The sequence below is a fragment of the Oenanthe melanoleuca genome, chromosome 7 (assembly GCF_029582105.1).
Source record: "Oenanthe melanoleuca isolate GR-GAL-2019-014 chromosome 7, OMel1.0, whole genome shotgun sequence".
NCBI classification, from domain to species: domain Eukaryota; kingdom Metazoa; phylum Chordata; class Aves; order Passeriformes; family Muscicapidae; genus Oenanthe; species Oenanthe melanoleuca.
In genome coordinates, this window is record NC_079341.1 from 12,105,230 (window position 1) to 12,126,781 (window position 21,552).

General features: G+C 39.0%; 2 protein-coding genes across 12 annotated transcripts; one reads left to right on the top strand and one right to left on the bottom strand.

Annotated features, from left to right (window-relative positions):
- Positions 1-967: 967 nt before the first annotated feature.
- FASTKD2 (FAST kinase domains 2) lies at positions 968-11,720 on the bottom strand. Of its 3 annotated transcripts, none has more exons than XM_056496478.1 (12): positions 11,625-11,720; positions 10,246-11,012; positions 9,748-9,851; positions 8,234-8,342; positions 6,773-6,896; positions 5,523-5,662; positions 5,077-5,249; positions 4,528-4,691; positions 3,803-4,021; positions 2,661-2,745; positions 1,558-1,672; positions 968-1,109 (listed from the first exon to the last, which is right to left on the bottom strand). In XM_056496478.1, exons 2-12 carry the CDS (start codon positions 10,903-10,905, stop codon positions 1,002-1,004), a joined length of 2,001 nt encoding a protein of 666 aa, XP_056352453.1. In that variant the 5' UTR covers positions 10,906-11,012; positions 11,625-11,720; the 3' UTR covers positions 968-1,001. The 3 variants fall into 3 exon arrangements, with proteins under 3 accessions (XP_056352453.1, XP_056352455.1, XP_056352454.1); XM_056496480.1 differs by having other exon boundaries at positions 11,395-11,634; XM_056496479.1 differs by having other exon boundaries at positions 10,246-11,712.
- MDH1B (malate dehydrogenase 1B) lies at positions 11,693-20,670 on the top strand. Of its 9 annotated transcripts, none has more exons than XM_056496488.1 (9): positions 11,693-11,786; positions 12,276-12,388; positions 13,454-13,588; positions 13,725-13,867; positions 14,537-15,039; positions 15,971-16,112; positions 17,088-17,248; positions 18,316-18,455; positions 19,134-19,221. In XM_056496488.1, exons 4-9 carry the CDS (start codon positions 13,746-13,748, stop codon positions 19,188-19,190), a joined length of 1,125 nt encoding a protein of 374 aa, XP_056352463.1. In that variant the 5' UTR covers positions 11,693-11,786; positions 12,276-12,388; positions 13,454-13,588; positions 13,725-13,745; the 3' UTR covers positions 19,191-19,221. The 9 variants fall into 9 exon arrangements, with proteins under 9 accessions (XP_056352463.1, XP_056352458.1, XP_056352459.1 ...); XM_056496483.1 differs by having other exon boundaries at positions 11,728-11,800; positions 19,134-20,670; XM_056496489.1 differs by lacking the exon at positions 11,693-11,786 and adding an exon at positions 11,851-12,063.
- Positions 20,671-21,552: the final 882 nt, after the last annotated feature.

Consider the following 21,552-nt stretch of genomic DNA (forward strand, 5'->3'; position numbering starts at 1 on the left):
TGCCCATGGGCCTGTGACTGTGCTACAGCAAAATTATGAGTGAAGATCTGATTACAACTCAGAAACAAAAAGCTGTTAGCAACCTCAGCAACTCCAGAACAACAAGATGTGTTTGGTCAGTTACATATTACCAAGAAGAGAAAAGATGTATGGGTTCTCTGCTCCTTCCAAAAGGCCCAAAGCTGCTTTGCAGTTCTAGAGCTCTGACAACATAATCAATTGCACCACTCCTAACAGGTCAGTGGAGATGCATCACAGGGTGTAATGAACAAATCTGAGTATTGCAACACCTCTTTGAATAGCTTTGGAGCTACTAATAGCTTTTATAAGCCGTGGAGCTTATACAGACACAGCAGATCTGTGTTCTTGCAGTGAGAAGCATCAAAATCTATTAGAGTAGCAGTGAAGCAAAGGGTTCAAAAAAAAAAGCACACAGCAAACAGGACCATTACTGGCCTAAACTTCTGAAAGCTGAGTGAGATTGATTTTTTCAGGAAGTTTCCACATGGCTGGATCTTTTAATATAGCACTTAGGCATAGTTATTTACTGATTTACCACATATAGTTCTGCATAAAGAACTATATAGTTGAGAGGAAATCCTTCTAGTGCCTAGTTGTAGGCCAGGTTCCAACAGCACTTGAAACAGTTGTATCTTTTCCCTGGCCCAGCTCAAGAGAAGAGAGAAATTTGACCAAGGGCATGCAGGAGGGGAAGCAAAGTAGAGATTAAATTAAGACATTGTAATAGCAATATGTGTCCCAGTGCTTTTTGGATCAATTATTTCCTTCCACTAAAGAAAATCTGCTCCCACTTCACAAAAGAAAGCTCCCACTATCAGCAGCCAGTGTTCATTTCACAAACTTTTCTTACTCAGTAATATGGTGGAGCAGGCAGTTGTGTATATAACTATTTATCTCTTCTGTTAAAATCCTTACAGTAATTACACGAGAAAAAGAGAAACCAGGAGACCCAAAACACTTAGTTTATTTTAATTATTATCCTACACAGTTGTTTCAGGAAAAGAGAAAGCATCTTCTGAATAAATTTTTCTTCTCAAAAACTCAACTGCATCTTCATTTTTCATTTCCTGGAACTGCTTGCTCTGGATCTGTAAGAAAGTAAAAGGACAGGGTACATTATTTCTATAGTCCAAACTACCTTGTCCTACAAACCAAGTACTCAGCAATGAGAAGGCCACAGGAAGTTGTTCACTGAAAACAAGTTCACTTGAATCACTGAGTCTATAAAAATCAGGGAAATAAGCCAAAGGCACAGTTTCTCAGGGACAAAGCCATTATTGGCTTGATTTTTTTCCCCTCAACTATTTATTTACTGATAATGGTAAGTAGTAGCTTGTCTTTTAGAGTTCCTCTCTCTTTTCTCCCTAGTGACAGCACCACTACCCTCTAACTAGAAATGATACACAATTACTTTGAACAAAGCCCACCATTCCTGGTGAACCTTCATGCTTTGTAGAGCAAGGCCTGATCTACCAAACACACTCATCACTGTGCTGCTAACAGGATTGAAGCAGACAGTAACAGGGCTCTTCTCACCAGAATCACATGATAGCCCAGTTTATTTAGATGCCGCTTCTTCATTGCCAGCTTCCCCTGGGGGTGTGTGGTACCCAGACAGAAGGCAGACACAGGAGCAAACAGAAAAGCCAACCTGCAACCAAGGAAAGTAGAGAAGACTTTACTGCAGAAATGCAGAATAATACTTTATAAGACAATGATTCTATGATGTTCTTTAGCACTGCAGAATACATGTGTCATTCTTCCTTCTTCAGGTTTAAGTAATTTCAACTCTTTTCTTCCATGAGCCTCACACAAGTACCAGCATCTACCCAAATACCTACAGCAGAATTAGGCACTTAGATCTCCACTTCTCCCACAATGACAAGGAAATAGATTGTTCAACGTTCTCCATTAATTTGACAGATTCTGCACTTACTTTGATCCTTTGCTAATGATATTCAGAATCAGTCACTTCCTCCCATAATAACCTATTTGGAAGGGTGAGGAAAGCTGAATGTCTTGGAACACTGATTTCTGTTACACAATTCACTAGCTCTCCTTATATCAAAAAGCAAACTGTACAAAATACATTGCTGTGCAGTGATCCAGCACATAAATGTTAAGTATTACCCAATTCTGCTTAAGCATTACTTAAATGATATATGTCCTGCTTCAGTAACTGAGAGGTCAGTCTTCTACACAAGATTAAATTAATCACCTAAAATGTGGATATGATGATCCTTTTTATTCAAATTATATTTCAGTAGCAGAATTAACTGCCATAACATATCACTGAGATGCAAATTTCTGAGACGAGAGAATAACTGAATGTTTAATTGGACAAATACTTTTATAAAAATTGCTATCTGCCTTCATTACAAGAGTATCAGATCGCTGTGATGTTTGCTGCCTACTTCTCTGGAATGTTAAGCGTTAGCCTTTGTTAGAAAAAGGTATCAAGCTGGATGAATTGTTGCTTTGCACTGTCATGGCAACTTCTGGATATTCCAGTGAGCACAAATAACAACTGAGTTATCTACTTTACTTCTTCAAATAAGTGAATCAAAGAAGTAACTGAATGGGATACATGCAAATAAAACTAGCATGCCAGAAAAACATATGCAGTCAGAAAAAGACACCTCTGAACATGTGAATCAGGATGATCATCTGTTGCAGCTATGGGGAGCACTTTCTTCCTGTCTGAATCAATTCTGATTTCAAAATCTGAAAACAAAACAACAAAACATTTAACTCCGCAAGAGGTGAAAATTAATGTTGTCATTTGAACCCATCAATTGTTCCAAAGTCAATCGACACCATCACTGGTCTGTTTCTAATTGCTGTTCTCTAATAATTGAATTATTACTGATAGCTTTTCCCTCCCTTCAATGAATATAAAGTTATAGCTTGCCCATCTCAAGAAAAAAAAAATTATTTATGGAAACTGCAGATTTAAGTTTATGGAGTGAAATCATCATTTAAAGAAACTACTCTTGATTGCAGTATCGCAGTCTCTCATGCCTACTGAGATTTTCCCGCAATCCAATTCTTCATTAGAAATATTTAGGAATAAAATTACTACTACTACTGAAAAACCGGTAAGCTGGGTGGCTGGCAATAAAAACCGAAACTCCAAAAAACCAACAAAAAAACCAAAAAACAAACAGACAAAAAAAAAAAAAACCACCAAAAAACCCACAAAAAACACAAAAAACCCCAGAAAAAAACCACAAAAAAACCCCACAAAAAAACCCACAAAACAAACAAACAAAAAAGAACCAACAAAAAAGACAGTATCAAAACGTAAGAGAAACCAAAAGAAATCATATCCCATTTCATAAAGGAAAGTAGAGCCTAAATCTTAGCCAGAACTTCAGGGAAGAAACAAGAGAACAAAAGAGAAGGAAAGAGGAAAAAAAAGGCAGCTGCTGTTTGGCTTTGTTTTTAACATGATTTGGTACTAATATGTCAATTCTCTCAAAGTTGGCCGCATAGGATTTATGTACAATTAACATCTCCTTGCTGATACCTGAAAAAAAGTCCAAAGCAGTTTTGTAAACAAGAGAAATCATAAAAGTTTTTGTAAATAGATTTAAAAACTTTAACAGAAGCATCATTAAAAGTAGATTCACCAATCAATGAATTAATTTGTTAAAAGACTGTATCTTCAAAGTGTTAAACTTTTAATCACTTGCACCCTATGTAAATTTATTACCATCTTATTATTTTGGGGATTATAAATGCATATTTAAAACACTATGACAGTAATATCGCTTCATACCAATGTGGTATCTGTACGGCAGCCGAACATTTTGCCGAAACATGTTCTCATCTCCCAGAAGTTCTATCAGTGCCTCCTGAGCCTTTCTGAGATTAAGAGGTACTAATGAGGACAAATTCTCAGTGAGCACAAATGCAGGCTTTGTGAAAGAAGGGCTGTCAAGTTCCATACATGTTTTCACAGAGTGAAGCATCACTGTGTTTTGTTCTTTAAGATCATCTGAAAAAGGATACAAAAAGTATTGCATACAATATATTATCCCACAGAATTTTTCATTTTATTATCATTTATAGTCTGTTCTAGCATAGCAAATTCCACTTAAATACTCTACTAGCTGTACAAAATGGTAACATGGGAACCACATTCTTCTACAAACCATTCCAAGGACCTCACTGTAACTCAGAACATTCCAAATCACACTTCTATTCATGACTCCTGGTACTAAAGTTAGTTTGCAAAGTTAAGTAAGACTTCCTATATTTAAGTGCACACCTCTTGTTAAACTGTTGCCACCATGGGGCCCAAGACAATAAGCCTGATTCCCTAGTGCAGACCCAGATCACTCAGATCACCATCACTATATTAGCTTTGTCCTGAGGACTTCAAATTTAATATTAATCATGCTTGTGTTCTATAATTTCTAATATTTTAACATAATTACAACAAATTACATACACAGGCAGACATCCTGTTTAAAACAAGTACATGACAAAGTAAGGTCTGACCTGACAGTGTAAGTTCATCGTTGCTGTCCTTTTGCAGCAGCTCATCAAGTGCATGGTGGGGAAGATATCCTAAGATGCCAAGTGAATACACTGCCTTCAGCAGTTCTATGTTGGAAATCTGAGGTAGGCACTTATTCAAGCAGCTATGAAGAGTCTCAAAAAACCTTTTCCAAAAGGAGAAGAAAAGTATCCAAGTACACAAATAATTACACTACATAAAATATGTATTTCAAACAAAACTACAACTCAGAAATCTTTATTATCTTGTGTAATTGTATTTTGTGTTATCTAACATTAGTGTTTGATTCTTACATTGAGGATACAGCTACCTATCAAGAGTAGTAGCTTGGTCAGTCTAGAACCTAGTTAGTCTTTCAGTTAGAGAAAAAAATTGTATTTAGAAAAAATTATGAAAAGACACAGCAATTTACCTTAGAGGTGAATGAAGTAGGATTCTGAGCTCTTTGACAAATAAAATTAAATACTATTGCCATACATTACTCTGTAATGACTATGTAACATTATCAGGCACTCAAAATGAAAACTTACAGATGCTTTTGGACTCGAGGAACATGGTTGAGTCGTGAATACACTCGAAGAACAATCAAAAGGTTTTTCAAGTTAAGGAAATCAGGGTCTTCTATCACCTTCTCAGCAAAAATATCCAGCAACTCAGTAGGCTGAAAGGCATGTATCTCGCAGGCAGAGAGAAAAAGGATAATCTAAAAGAAAATATAGTTTTAAAAGTCAAGAAAACCAGTGAAGTTGATCCTACCTGTTGATTTCATAGAATACATTTTTAACGAAAGCAAATTTTTCAAAACTTTTTTTCTTTACTTATCAATAAATAGAACAGCATTTTAAAAATGTAACTATCCGTTTCACCAGACTGGTATTTATAAACATGTGTTTACTAAAGATCATGAAGAAAGGTAATATGAAAGCATCAAATACTCTCTTAGTACCACTATAAATTATTTGGTCTCAAAAATTACCTGTCTTTTGTCCCAAAGGTAGGCAGTAGAATTAACATAGTCTGCTAATGCTGAGAACAGTTTTACATTACGGTACTGGAGAGTGTGACAAGCTTCCAGAATGTGAATTAACTGCCGAAATGGAACATCATGGACATTTTCTGTAACAAAAGATCATAGAGGGGCAAATGATAAAAAGCAATGGGAGCTGTCAGACATTGTAGTAACAGTTTGGTTAAGGGATGGAGGAGGGAAAAATATGGTAAGAAACTGTAGAAGACTGCGACTAGCTAGGCAAAGCTCAACTGAGATAAAACTCATTAAGAAACTAGAAGAAACCAAACTGAGCCAGAATCAAGCTACAATAATCAGCAAAAGGGGACAAATTAACGAAGTAAGTAAGAAGATTGTGTTCCCAGGATATCTTCTGTTCTGGGATTTTTGATTTTCAGCATACACTAAAGAAATGCTGAAGAAAGTCACTGCTCCCTCTGGATATGCCACCAGGCCTGTGTGCTGGGTGTGGTGAAAGTCCTATAGGAGACGCCAGGATGTGCAATTAGACATTGTGTCCTAATATATCTGAACAAACAGGGCAAATAGAGACTGTACAAGCAGCCTTAATGCTTCTGGGTAATTTCTATCAAGAATGCTATTTTGCTACCTTAATGCTTTTTGAGACACAAATTCTTATGTATTTTAAGCATGAATCAACACATACTGACAACACAGACTTAAGCAATGTATTGGAAAGGTATAGAGAGAGGTGAAAGTTTAGCTTCCATTTAATATTTTTATGGGCTACAGCATAAGGTTAATTATTTATTAAGCAGTACTCCATAATTAAATCCAGTAATCAGGGAAATGCAATTTTCCCTTTAGTTTACCAACTAATCACACTAAGTCACCAATCCATCCTGTGAATTGTCAATTTTCAATTCAGATTTGTTATAAAATTTTATTTGAAATCTCTTTTCCTTGCTAAAATTAAATTCTTTTTCTTAAATCCTGTGTACAGAAAAAATGTAAAGAAAAATATGTAATTCAGATAAAAGTTAAGAAGGGCAGAGATGACAAGAGCTATTTGCTTTTATTATTGATCAGTAATTTTTTGTCCTGCTTCTTGTCAAATGGCTCCACATAACTATAATATCCTGTAAAACAAATATGTTTCCTGAATTTTAAAGGAAGTCAGAGAAGGGAGATGAGACAATAATTAGGAAGAATTTGGTATAAGAAAGGGAAATTTAATTAACATATTTTTTTCTTACCCTGGATCTTTCTACTGCAGGGATTCAGGATTGGAAGGGAACAATAATTCATTGCAGCAAGAGCCAAAAACATACGCAGCGCATTCGGAAAAGTCAAACCATCTATTTCTCTCACAACTGCCATCTAAAGTGAACCAGAGTTTATTAAATCCTTCATTCTTCAGGTATATTATCACTGCTTTCTGGTGAAGACATTATCACCAAAACTTTCTCAAAGTCCTTAGTTCAGATTTATAGGAAAGAAAAAGAAGCAAAAAACAGTAAAAGCATATAATAACTACTGTAAATTTCTTAATAAACAGTTATAGCAGGTCAAGTGCTCCAGAAATGTGTCACTATACAAGATTCCAGCAATTTGCCTTTATATGGTTTTTTTAAAAAAGTCTCAGTAAATGTCAATTCCAAATACTGTGAATACACATCTTCTACCAATTCTTAAGAAAGTAGCAGAAATTAAATATAGTTAACTTAAAAGTTCATAGTAGTCCAATTATGGTTTTGACATGCATGAAAGCTGTAAGCCTCCAAAGTGATTCAACAGTATGTGAGTGACCTATATTTTATACAAACACCCAGCAACAAATGTGGACTGAGGCAGAGAAGGTCAGCTCTGAAGCCAGAAAGGAGATTTCATTTATCAAAGTCATCATTAGATATAAATGTCAGTAAAAATGAAACTACAAACTATACTGGCTGTTAAAATACAGTATTTTTACAGTATACATATCAGAGGCTAAATACAAAATGCATCTATGATAAAAAATTGCCCTGTAAAAAAATAGCAGCCTATGGGCTCAGAAAATTAAGTGCTCCCTTTAGTTAACAAGTGCAAATGTTATTTTCCTCTCAGTTTTATGATGTTTCATGAATGCTATTAAAACCTCTAATGTCAGAGCCCTTCGTTATGTGATGAAAAAACTAGCAGGCCCTGTTTGAAAAGTTTTCCTAAAGGGTTTTTAAATCAGGGGACAAAACCCAGTACACCCTGCCATAAAACCTGCAGCCTGCTCCCAGCCATTGTACTTCCCAGGGGACCTATCACATACACAGGAAAACACGACCATGAGCTTGGGGAGCTCTGGCATCTCACTCCCACCAGTCCTCCCACCCTGCACAGTTACTGGACACAGCCCCACCACAGTTTTCTGTCACCTCATCTTCAGGCACAGGCTGGGCAAGGCAATCAGGAAACAGCCTGTAAGCACTTCTATGAAACACCATGTGGCTGACCCAAAGAGGTGAGGGTATTGCGGTTTTACTGCCTCAATTCCTTTTGTTACCAGCCTCTAAACATAAGTTCTTCCTACAGATATAGCTGGACTCTGATGCATACAGCTAATACAATTACCTTTCTATTAAATTTTCTCTTTCAGTGTCTGCAAAGAACCATACACTATTTATAAATTATGCAGGAGCACAGGCTTTGTGGGAGTAAAAATGAGAGCTTCCAGCTAACTTTACCTCTAATTTCTTTTTCAGAAAAACTGGAGCATCTTTTCCCAGGCATTTCATCAGATTTTGCAGAATAAAGATGTCTCTGATACTTGAAATGCGCTGCTCCACTAGTAACCTGATGGAGAAACACACACAAGAGCTCTCTTCATTTCAGCAGAAATGGGTAAGTACCCTCATTCTTCTTCACTGATGTACCCCCCAACTTAAAGCTGTAATTCCCTGCTCCTCTCCCATCTTCCATTTTTGAAATGCTGACACAACTCTGCATTACATAGCTGCAGCACAGATATTTTACACATGGAAACAACTATAAATGCTTTCTTAATCCTGATGAATGTTGTCACTGATACTGGTACTTAATAGCAGGGGCACCTGACCAGACTGCACATGTGACAGTACAAATATGAGTGCTCTTAAGCCTCAAGGAATTAACATCCTTCTGCAGAAAAAGAAAATTTCACATTTTTATCTTTAAATTATTGATGTGCAGGCAAGTTCTGAAACAGACAGGAAACTCATGAACAGATACAGACAACAACTGGATGTGAGAGAGGAATAAAACCAAACAAAGAGTGCTGCGGGCTGAACAGAAGGAGATAACACAGAGATCACGCACACAAGATGAAGGTGCACTTCTAGCACATCCTTTTCTGACTCAGTGGGTGGCATTGTAATTGTTATGTCTGAACCACCCTCAAATAGGTAAATATACATACAAAAATATTAAGTATCACTTTCTAAGGCAGTGCACTGGTCTGAAATTCAACCCTACAAATGGGCCAGAGCGCCAGACACCAGGACAGAAAACTGTAGACAGAACTCCTGCTTTCCACCAGCTTTCAAGAACTGTGTACATGCGCTTCCAGGAGAACCTGTTTTTTGGGTTTCACATCCACTTTCTCAAAGAAGAACATGGTACAGGGTCAAAACTACTAATCCATGGCAAGTTCTGCGATAGCTTCAGTAAAATCAATCTCGTGGGAGTGAGAGATTGCTTACACACATAAATTGCATGGGCCCAGAAAAAAAGCCAAAGAAGTTATTCTGATAAATCACTACACAGGGACTTGCAGGACACAACTAGTCTTCATCTGAATTTCCACTTACTGAACTGTAAGAAAATACTTCCAGGCTGTTAATGAATGTTTTTCCTCATGAAAAATCAGACAAGTTCCTAAGTAATATAATCTCATTACTTCCTGTCTGCATACAGAAGAAAAAGGGATAGATATGTGAAGGGACTTGATCAATATCACAAAAAGCGACACTGGTGGAGCTGCAGTCAGAACACAGTCTCCTGCAGACGAGTCTAGCACCCTTTACCACTGGAAGCCCTCCTCCTTGAAACTGCAAAGACAGTGCCAAAATTCACTAACACAGCTCTTATCTCATGTGATCATTTGATTCCTAAAACCACAGAATGTATTTTATGTGCAGACATACCCTTGATGATTTCTAACAGACATGAATTCAAACAACATTCAAATAAGAAAAGCACATGAAAGATATATTTTTCTCACTGTAATCCAGCTTGAAGAGCGCTCACATTCTTGTCTTTTTCCATCCCTGCTAAAGTAGTTGCCAAAACTGAGATACATCGGTTATCAAGTTGATTGAGCTTCTCCTGTTAAATGTTATGAAAAAGTCAGATTACTTCAAACCAGTAAAAGTTTCAGAAAAGAAAAACTGACCACTCTTAATCTGTACCTGCCATTTTCTTTTCCCCATCAAAAAAATTTACAAGCTTTCATTCTGCAGAGCTAACAAGGTCTCACACCAGTCAAACTTAGTTGATTTGAAAGGGGTAATGATATTTGAGACTCATCCTCTCTGTTGAATCTGAAATCAGGCAGTGGTTTCAAAAGTTACAGAAACTAGCACACACAGATGAACTATGGGAACTGTTTCCATGACCAGACTAAAACAGGGATGTAATCCAACTCTCTCTGATGCCACACAGCTTCCCAGCATTACCCACTGGTAATTCAGTCCAAACTGAGAAGGATGTTCATACTTACCTGGCACACTCTCACCAAGGTCTGGACGAGGAGCGTGTTCTGCGGCACGCCGAGGTTGACCAGGGCGTGCAGGCTGAACACCAGGTCCCCGCGCGTCATCCTGCGCGCGTCGCGCAGCAGCTGCTGGCACAGCCTCACGAACGCCGGGTGCTCGAAGATCAGCTGCTTCTCGTAGCGCTGCTGCTCCTCCGACAGGTTTTTGAAGAGCCTCCAGGCCATGGTTAAAGAGTTTGTGTAGTGCTTAATGGAAACAGCCGCCTCCGAAGCCAAGTCCAGCGCATCGCAAGGACAGGTGCACTTCTGGAGACTGGTAAAGAACGGGTCACTACGATCCCCTACGTGCTTCGGCTTGAGGCTCCCCGAATCATCCAACTTTTCAACTTCCAAGGAGCTCTGGGAAGCCTTCTCACTCACCAAAGCCTCTGCACCTGTGCTATAAACATCTGTCTTTTGAGATAGAGATCGAAGAGATGATCCATGCAGAGAAGGCAAAATATTTAAAAGTAATTTCCCGAAGTTTACATTTCCTAAGGGATCCCTGTATCTGCCAATCCATAAAATGTGTTTTCTTGTTGTGGCTGAAGATTTGGGAGTGAGCACAGAACTGTACCTATGTATACATCTAACAGTATTTAACAAATAACTTATTTTATTATTCATTTCTGCTACTATCTCATTAATGGATTTGAAATGCCAACTCAAAGTAAGGGATCCGATGACATTCTACCAGTGGAAACAGTTCTGGGAAACTGCACAAGATCACTCATCTGTAAAAACAATTGAAAATTATGGATTAGTTACCAGACTTTAAATTCCCACAGTTTCAACTGTCAAATCTGTGCACTTTTACAGGAAGGGAGAAGATCTGGTAAAAGATCCCCAAAAAATGATTTGCAGAGAGGCTCTTATTCGGTCTCCTATATTTCAGTCAAATATCTCAGTAGAAGGAGAGCCTGGACATCAACGCTTGCTTCCTCCTCGCTGCTCTGAGAGCTCTACCGGGAAGCAGTCTTTTCCTAAAGGACGTTTCCCCAGGCATACGGGTCTCCCGACAGGGCTCTGGAGGGTCCCTGCAGACCTTCAACAGCGGGGAACGGGATCCCGCCCGCCAGCCTGTCCCAGCCTGCCTGCCATCCCAGGGAAAGCCACCTTCACAGCACACCCGCGGGGCCTCGCTCTACCGCGGAGAAGCCGCTGGTTCCGGGATCACTTCCCGGTGGCCCTGGGAGCGCTGCCCAGCAGGGCGGGACAGTACACGGGGACAGAGGTCTTTAGGCGGCTCCGCAGCGGTTCGGAGCACGCGGGAGGAACGGCGGGGATGGCGCCGGCCGGGCAGAGCAGGGCAGGGCCGGGCCGGCGCTCCCGGCAGCCGCTATTACCTCGCACGCGGAGCCGCAGTCACACCGGGCCCGCAGCGCCGCGAGCTCCCGGCAACCCCCGCGACACGGACGGCGCCTGCCGAGGGACAAACTGCCGCGGCGCGCGGCGCGTTGCTGAGCAACGGCAAAGCGACCGTTGGAGGGCGGCGCGCGCATGGCCAAGTTCGTGGTGGCGGGTGAGGGGGGACCCGGGACCGGGCGGGGCAGCGCCGGCGGCAGCGGCACCTTGTACCGGGACCCGGCAGGGACAGCCCCAGCGCTGGCACCTTGTACCGGGACCCGGGACAGGCAGCCCCGGCGCTAACACCCTGTACCGGGAGCCGGGACCCGGCAGGGACAGCTCCGGCGCTGGCGCCTTGTACCGGGAGCCGGGCAGGCAGCTGGCCGTGCTTGCGGCCGTGCCCCTCTCTGCACGCCGCGCAGCCCTGGCCGGTCCCGGGTCAGCGTTCCCCCTCATCCCGTCGGGGAGGCGTCAGCCTCTCTGCTGCTGTCCCCCCAGAACTGGCCTTCTCGGCCCCTTGGACGCTGGCGTGGAGTCTGGTTCACCTGCAGAATTACCCTTCCTTAGCCGGCTCACGTTATTTGGTCTTTTAAGCTCTTATCAGTGAATGAAAAAATCATCCAATTATGCTGCTGTTCTTATGTTCACAGGTAAGGCAAACTGCCCTTACTATGCCAAGGCTGAGCTCCTGGCTGATTATCTCCAGACAAACTTGCCCGACTTCAGGGTTCACAAGATTACTCAGCACCCTGACAAGTGGGAGGTAAGGGATGTAAGTCAAGTCGCTGGTAGGTGCCCCAGTGCTCTACAAACCAAGAAATGTGCTTACCTGTAGTACAGTTCTTCTTCTCTTCCAATAATTGTTTGGTATGTGGATAGAGGTGCTGCAGAAGCAGCTTTGGCTATGAGAGCCGGTCAGAGGAAACGTTACCATGTTTTGAGCAACTGACATCTGAGTTATACCACAGAAAATGGACACAAAGTGTGGACCAGCCTAAAGCTGTACTATGTCAAGAAAAAGTTCAAGGTGGTTTTGCTTGCTTGTTTTCCTGGTTTGTGTGGGGTTTTTTTTTTTTTTTTTTGTTTTGTTTTTTTTTTTTTGTTTTTTTTTTTTTTGGTTTTTTTTTTTTTTTGTTTGTTTGTTTTTGGGGGGGTTGTTTGTTTGTTTTTGTTTGTTTTTGTTTGTTTTTGTTAGTTTTTCTTTTTTTAAGTATTAATGGCTGCTCAGCCTATAAATCTTTTGCTCACTGTGATTACATATACCTTCAGAGTTGTTACTTGTCAAGAGTCTTTGTGGCATTCAAGGGCTTTGAATTACAGTGGAAGTATGAAGTTAAATATCATATATTTGTTTAGTGTGTGGATGGGCCTATCTGAGTATTTGTGCTATAGACATGCTGCCTATAAGGCTCTGAAAAAAAGATGCAGTCTTACTCCATGAGATAGGCAGTACTATGGTATTTATTCTCTTGTATATTTTGCTTGACACCTCCACCAAATAACTTGAACAGTTAGGTGAAAAGCAGTTAATCTTACTTACCTTCTGTGGCCGAGTAAGAATCCTCAAATTACTCGCTGCTTCACAACATTGCTGTCTTCTGTACCACTAAGACAACTAAGTGAAATCAGGACCTTGAGCTGAGCTATGCCACTGTACCACCATATCTTGCTTTGTGTTATTCCCTCATCTTGTACCCACAGGTACACAAATTATGAAGCACCTTGTAATTATATCTTGAGAGGAAATAGTAAGAATCCTTGTAGCTGTACTATTTAAATGTTATCAAATGTGACTTATTAAAACTTCTGGTGGGGATGTTTACATCAGCAGTGGCTTCATGACATTTGTGAAACAAATGGATGGGAGCACAGACACAGTCCTATCATTTGGAGAGAACTGTTGGATCGTGGAGGGAAGGGTCAGCTTCTGGGAGGACTTAATGATTTTCTGGAATATGCTCAGGTAATCAGCTGCCTTTAATACTATAAGCCCATGTTTTGCAACATTGTTGTTACTTTTTCCTCCTTAAAATGTAAAATAAAATTACTGGTTAACTTGATGGGTTTGGACTGCCATTCATCATCCTTTTTGTTCTTAGCGATATTATGGCATCACCTCAATGATGCTGAGTGAGGAAATGTTAGACATTGCTGAGGAGAACCTGCAGGCACATCTTGAAATTGTAAAAGAGGATGAAGAGATTAAAAGTCTTATCAAGCCTATGCAGATCTGGATCACTGGGTGAGTGTGAAGAGTGTCTGTGAACTTTTACTCTGTTCAGAAGAATGCACTTTTTCCTGTCACATATAACAGGTGTAACCATTTGAAGTTAAGCACAAATCCCTGTAACTTGATGATTTGTCTTGTGTTCTGCACCCCTTACGATGAGCAATTAGTATATAATTTAGAAATAATTTATGGTTTTGTTATGTTTTACACAAGTTCAAATGAGGGGTATGAACAGGCATAATTTAGACCTCAGATCAGTTTAGGGAAAAGCAAGTATTTACAAAATAAGCTAGAAATTTTATAGTGCAATTATCTTGCATTAAATGTTGTTGAAAATATTAGAGTAGGTAAAGTCTCTTGCAGCTTTACTTTTAGAAATCCCTGTATTTCTAGTAGTCCTAAGAGACCACCATAAAAAATTGTGGTTCTCTGAAGACATAAATTTTTGAGTGATGATATTGACTGAAATGCACAGGATGGAGAAACGTTCAACTGAAAGAAGGACCCAACTGTTTTAATTCTTAACCTGTTAAAATGACAAAGAGAGCAGTAAAGGATCCAAGCTAATGATATCTTTAAATGTAATCAAGTACAAAATAAGCACCTTTGTGTTTATGTAATACTTCCAAACAAGCAGTAGTTCATTGTTAACTGTAACTTTTCTGCATCCTCTCTTACCAGTGCATCAGTTCCAATCTGTTATCATCTGATCCCTCTGTTGGCAAATGGAGAAGTGTTTGGGATGACCACAGAAATCAGTATCCATTTGCTCGACACTGACCAGTTTAAGGAAATTCTTCGTGGTGTTGTAATGGAAGCTGAAGACATGGCGTTCCCTCTTCTCCGCAGTATTTCAGAGCACACAGAATTAGATCAGGCTTTTAGTGATGCTGATGTTATCATTGTTCTTGATGATGTCCTCTTAAACCTTGAAGTCCAATCCCTTGAGAGCTACATCAGAGAAGTGAGTGAGATCTGCCAAGTGTATGCTCCCTTGATTGAGAAGAATGCCAAGAGTGAGGTCAAAGTTGTTTCATCAGGAAAAACCTTTGCAAACCTTAAGGCGACCATGTTAAGGACATATGGCCCATCCATTAGGCCTGAAAATATCATTGCTGTTGCGACAACCTGGGAAAGTGCAGCTAAAGCCATGCTGGCCAGGAAGCTGAATACAAGCACAGCAGGTAAATGTTTATGTAGCGTTTGGGGAATTCAGCTCACCTTCGGGAGTACATATTTCATTCAGGAACACAGTTGATGTGCATGCAGAAATGCACAGCAGTGCACCCACTGAATTTCTTGGCTGTTCAGAATGCCAGAGTGTCTTTTGCTTGCTCTAAGATGCAGCCCTACCACTCTGATGTGTATTTCATGCTGGAAATATGCTAAGGAAGACACTTGTTTTGGAGATTGGGAACTAGGACTTCAAGACTGCATTTGCACTCTGTAGTGCATTGTTATTTTGGAGCTGTGAATAGGCATGACAACATACTGCTGTGCAGATAATGAGAGTAAACTAGAACTGTATTGTAGTATTATTTTGAGGATAATTAACTTTCGTTTTCAGGTCAATTGTTATAGCTTCGTTATATTTGCACATTTCTGCACTACATAGCAAAAGTGTGCTCTGACATTCTGCTTGGCATCAGGATTCTGTAAGAGTTTCCTGGCTAGAACTGGTCATTGATGACAACTCTAGATATTTTGGAGCCTAATAAAATAGAAGAGCAAGTTAATAGGCTGGATAGCCTATCAGCAGGTTATTTGAGAAAACTCTTTTGCACCAAAGCAGGTAGTTTTAATTTTTTAATGATTGTTTTTATTGTTTATAGGTATGTTTTTACAGGATGTATGTTTGCAATATTATTTGTTACTGTTTTAAGAGTTAAATATTTACTAGATTTTGACTATTGTTTACAGTGACATGATATAAATTATAGCTCCTTTTTCAGCTTGTGATGAGGTTTCATATGTTACGGAGAATTTAGTTGCAGTTTTCAGATCAAAAATTTCTGCTAGCAAGGCAAGGCACAGATTTGAACAATTCATTTTGGAAAGGATTTCTGAAGCCCATTTTTCTGAAATTATTTGTCTCTTCACTTTCCTTTGTTACAGGAGTAAAGGATGTGATTGTTTGGGGCAATGTTACTGGGTCTAACTACATTGATTTGTCACATGCAAAACTTTATGGATATGACTGTGCTATTCGGGGCCCTCCTAATTTTCCACGTCCTTTGTTGAATATGATTTATGATAGGTACAGTACAGATTTATTTCTTTCAAGTAAAATTAAACAACTGCTTTTAATTCATGTTTATCTGAATCATGTAATAAAACATCAGGAAAGGTTTTTGTTTTCAAGATTTGTCTTTACTGATTGGCACTGTAAATAAAGGAAAACACAAGTTGAGATATTCCATCTGCAAAAGAAGTTGGGTAGTTCCTAGTACTGTGCATAGTTCTGACTCTCCTGCCAACTCTTTTTAAGACTGTATTTTTCCTACGTTTTGAGTGGGTTTCTCTTATATCGTGAGCAGTTTATAAGAAGTGTGGAATTCAAGGTGGTGACTTAGATGCCTAGTTTGCATGAAGGAGCTTTGAATTAGTATTAAATAGATATAGGTACCTGAATTACATGGAATAGGCCTGAGCACACTAATGTCAGTTTCCCAAAACAGATGATTTGTTAATATATGTGAAAAGGACACCTGGCAGCTAGATAGCTTCCTGTGGAAAGAACAGTAGCAGAGAAAGAGTGGGTGCAGTGAGAGGGCAGCAGATGTGACCTACACCCAGGCCTGGGTTTCTGGAGCTTCCATTCTGGTCTACAGTTAGCATTTACTGAGAGCAGACATTTCTATGTTCTAGACTTGTACTCAGCCTCACACAGGCCAATTGGTTCATGGCTGGGTTCTTACATAAGACAGTAATATATAAATGACATATCAAATATTAAATTACATATAAAATATAAATTACAATAGTAATATAGGTTATGACTTGAGTAAATTGCTTAACTTCCATAGCAAAGTATGACTTGTTACCTTTTAAGCTACTTTTTGTTAGACCTTTTTTTTTTCTGTCTGTAAAAATGCCTTGCTTTCATTAGTGAAGTTTGAGTAAGTTTTGACTAGTTCCTTTCTCAGGTTAGTTATTTTTTTCTCTAGGAAACTACCCTTCCTGCAGTGATCTTAGTTTTTCATCCCTTTTTTCTCCATTTTTTTGTTGGCAGCGAGTGGATCCATTCAGAATTCCTGTCTGCACAGGGTACCCTGAGTTCCCGGGTGTCGCGTTGTGCAGCAATGTTACCTGCTCATGCAGTAGCCACGGTATTGCAGTACTGGCACCATGGCTGTCCTGAGGAGATCCTTTCTCTGGGAATACTTAGTGAAGGTAAAGCTAGTTTTGTTTCACATGTTCTCTTGTAGCTTTGCCCTGCATGTAATAGCTTTTCCCATCTATAATCAATATTTTTCATTGAATAAAAGCTTGTAAAACAAATCATGTGAGGCTAAGAGTTTGTTTCATCATAACAACTTCCAAATCTAACAGCTTGCGATAATGCTCACTTTTTACAGGCATTTCTTAGGTTAATATTGTCTTTTTGCAGATGATCTCTTATTTTTTTAGTTTAAATGCTTTTCTGATGTATGTGTTTTTTGTGCAAGAACTCTTTATAGTTCTTAGAGCCTGGGCTATGAAAGTGTGTTCCTCTTGTGTAGTTATGTAAACCAGTGAATGGAATATTTCACTGCATTTAACCCTTATGAAATAAATAATTTTTCCCCTTTAAGATGTTCAACTGATACAGCAATTGTGTTATTACAACACAGGAAAGAAACCTGTTGGAGATGGTCCAGAGGAGGGCCACACAAAATGATCACAGGGATGAAAGCCTCTCTTATGAAAAGAGGCTGAGAGAGTTGAGGTTGTTTAGCTGGGGGAAGAAAAGGCTCTGGAGAGATCTTATAGCACCTTCTAGTGCTTAAAAGGTCTTATAAGAAAGATGAGGACAAACATTTTAGTAGGATCTGTTGCAATAGGACAAGGGGTAATGGATTTAAAGTGAAGGAGGGTCAATTTAGATTAGATATAATTAAGTTTTTTTACAGTGAATGTGGTAAGACACTGTAACAGGCTGCTCAGAGAGGTGGGAGATGCCTCTACCCTGGAAACATTCAAGGTACATTCAGTTACATTTGAAGATGTCCCTGCCCATGCCAGGAGACTTGAACTAGAGACCTTTAAGGGTCCCTTGCAGCCCAAACCCATCTGATGCTATGATTCATGCACATCTGACTGAAGTATGAAGTTACAGTAAAAGGGATATTCTTTTTTGAACTGTAGATTGAAAAAGGCAGTCTCCATTTATAATGAGATCTTACAGTTGGAGACTATAGGACTTAATGTTGATACTGATGAAAAATAACGTGTTTTCATTTTTTCCCCCTCTTCTTCAGGTCAGTTTTGCATTCCTGAAGGAATTATCTGCTCTATGCCAGTGAGGTTCCAGAATGGTAACTGGGAAGTTGTGACAGAATTAGAAATTAGTGAAACGACCAAAAAGGTTCTGGAACGGTTGTCGCACGAGCTGGTTCAGGTGAGGGTTTCTTGAGTCTCATGTATGCCCATTCTGCCACCTATGGGCACGTTGCAATACAACTTTGGAAACTGAGACCTGTAAGTGTTAGATGTACACATGTGCACCTGGGAATGGTAAAGACTGGGTATTTATAAGTGTAAGGTAGTATTTGTGTATTGAAATGAGCAGACAACTGTTTTTCTGACCAAAAAGGAGATATAAAATAAGGTCACATATAGAATTTGCATTCCAAAGTCCTGCAGGCTTTGTGCAAAACAGAAAAATTGCCTTTCATTTAATGTTTCCACATTCTATGTTGATTTTGCTTATGTGGTATTCAGAGTATTTCTATGCTAGAAGACATATCTTTTGGCATTTTTATGGCTGTGAACCTGCATGAATGAGGACCAGACCTTACTAGAATTAGGGATTTTTCAGAAAATACTAAATCGCTGAGCACTATTTTCATCATGAACTTGTTGCTTAGTGAGACAAAAATAATTTATTTGTACTATTGAAATATTTAAAAAGACTGGTCCCAGACTCTACATTCCAGCTTTGAGCAGATTTTGTGATCTTCAGTCATACTAGTAATGTGTAAGAATTATTCTGTTTTAACATATTTTGAGTTTGTGCTAGATATTAAAGCAGATTAAAAGAATGGGTGGTATTAAAAGTGCTTTTTCTCCCATTTAGGAGAAGCTTGTTGGACTAAAGGAAATAAATGAAATGAATCCATATGAAGCAGAATAAAACTCCACATCTTCTCCCAAGTGTTTCTCTGCTGCCTTTTCTATTGAATTTGCTTTTCAAGTTGTCTGTCCTCATTTGTCAAAATAAGAACAGATGAACACTAAAGCATGCTTTAGTTTTGTTTTTTTCACTTTTTCTCTATTCTCAGGTTGTGAAATTCCTGCACTTTTCCAATGTTCTCACCATTTCTTTCAAATTTTCATTCTTACAGATCTTTTCTCTGGTTTTTCTTTCTCCCTTCCCAGTACTTTAATATCAGCCCTTTATCTACTATAGGCTGTTCTTCTCCATTAGGGATAGGCTGAGAATGGGGAAACTATTCGGAGTTAGATGTCCAGAGCCTCTACTGAGCACAAAGCCTTTTGGTTTTCCATGCCTGTTTTTTGGGAAAGGACTACAGACACAATAAGATATTCTTGATGAATGCAGAATTTAATTATTTGTTTAACCCAGAGAGGGAATTCCCAGTTAGGTAAGAGTGTCCTTCCCTGTCTACTCTTTACATGCATGGCACCGCTGTTCTGTAGAGCTGTCCCGTTCCTCTTGTGTCAGCATTAAATGTTAAGCAGAGGCCTTCCCACTGATAGCAGTGATGTACTTAGTTGTGGCCTTCTCTTGTGACATCAGTATCAGGTGTTTAACTCTTCCCAAAGTGCCCCACTTCATCTCCTTGCATGTGGAAGTATTTTAGAAGGCTAACAAAAATATCTCATCTTTTTGCTTTTTTTTTTACAGAAATGGAAACCTTGCCTACTCTGTCACTTTACTAGAGTTGTCTGGAAGAGAAAATGCTGGAAATTCCCATATTAAAATAAGGTTTCCATTGCTCAAAAGAGCAAACTAGAAAGAAAATCTAAGCATTGCTGTAACTTTTGCAGTATTTTCCTCGTTTAAAAACTCTGGGAAATCTCTAGGTGGAAAAATACTTCAAAATCAGTGTAAATGTAATGGTTTTAATCTCTAAACCAAAGTAAAATTCCTACTGATTTTAATGAGTCTAGGATGTAATTTGCATCCAACCACTTATTTCTTCAGACCAATAAACTACTGCAAAAACATGGTTTAATGCCTATAATATTAATATGAAAATTTGGAGCAGGACTGTCACATACAGAGTAGAAGCTTTATAATTCCAAATCTTTTTTTCAGATGTACTGAAACACAGTACATTTGTAATAAAATATCTTAGGCAAAATTGATTTTTAACACAAAAATATGTTTCTACATCTCCTTAGTGATAAGTTCATCTTTGTTTCCATGTTTTTCTTATTTATTTCATGAGTTTCAAGAGAATACTTGTGTTTTAAGTCAAACATAATTAATTTCTTGTTTAAACAGACTTGTTGAGGTACCAATTTTACTTGCATCTTTGCTGCCTTAAATGATGGAGACTGTATTAATGAAAAGTTACTGTACTTGCTACTTTTTTATCAGAAATGTTTAAAACAAAATACAAAGCTTCCTGTTCTTTGAATCAGTTACATATAGTTGCAATATATTCATTATTTCTGTTCAAATGGAAGTTCAAGCTCTGAATAGCGGTTGACTTCTTATATGAGGAAACCAAGAGAAGTTACTGGCTGATTAGGACAGAACTAGGAGGGATGTGGTCTTAGAAAGAGGAGCTCAGTAAGTTCAAGGGGTCTGGAAGAATGTGGGGTTCTATGTAAAGTGTATTGGGGAGAAGCAACATTTAGAGGAACTGGGATATTATGTTAAGTATCTTCATGAAAGAGTTCACATGGAAATTGTAGAGGTAAGTGTTGTAAAAAAAGTGTTGTAAAAAGTCTTGGAGAGAGGGGTTAGGAACCATTTATTTAATGAGAAAGTGGTCTCCAGGAAATTAGTTTCTAATAGTGTATGTACACAAGATTGGCTGAGTTTTTGAGGGGCATCTGGAGGCAGATGTCTCAGGAGAAAATAGTGGGTGGGGATGCTACTAGTAGTCTCTACAAACTACCTGTTTTTTCTGTGATTCCTTCTCCAAGATAGAAAAGTTAGCTTCTCTAATGTGTATTTACATTTAGGCTTTTTCTATATTAATAGGCTTTAGCAATCTTACTCTTTGGATTCTTTTATTCTGCCTGTGGAGGTAGTTCAAACAAACTGCAGTTCAAGCACCAGCACTACACAGCTGTTAATGAGAGGGAAAATAACCTTTCCTGCAATATATAAGTAGGCTTCTGAATCACCAGCTGAAAACCTCAGAGGCTGGGAGCAGAAAGAAAAAGCTGTTTGGGATGCCTCGTGTATCCTCAGTTATCCTAACTGGATTTGTCTAGTGGTCTGCAGGAAAATTCAGGTCTTTCCTCATGGAAGCATAAGTGAATGGAAAAGCTTGTTTTCCTAGCTTTTGTTTAGG

Bases quoted from the DNA above. Each gene is read 5' to 3' on its own strand.
- FASTKD2 (XM_056496478.1), bottom strand. From the start codon at position 10,905: ATGAATAATAAAATAAGTTATTTGTTAAATACTGTTAGATGTATACAT. The intron at 5,663-6,772 runs GTAAGAAAAAAA...CTTTTGTTACAG, and splicing joins CTGCAGTAGAAAGATCCAGG to AAAATGTCCATGATGTTCCA. The intron at 4,022-4,527 runs GTCAGACCTTAC...ATCCTTTTTCAG, and splicing joins CGATGAACTTACACTGTCAG to ATGATCTTAAAGAACAAAAC.
- MDH1B (XM_056496482.1), top strand. From the start codon at position 12,233: ATGAAAAAATCATCCAATTATGCTGCTGTTCTTATGTTCACAGGTAAG. The intron at 13,589-13,724 runs GTAATCAGCTGC...TTTTGTTCTTAG, and splicing joins ATTTTCTGGAATATGCTCAG to CGATATTATGGCATCACCTC. The intron at 13,868-14,536 runs GTGAGTGTGAAG...CTCTCTTACCAG, and splicing joins ATGCAGATCTGGATCACTGG to TGCATCAGTTCCAATCTGTT.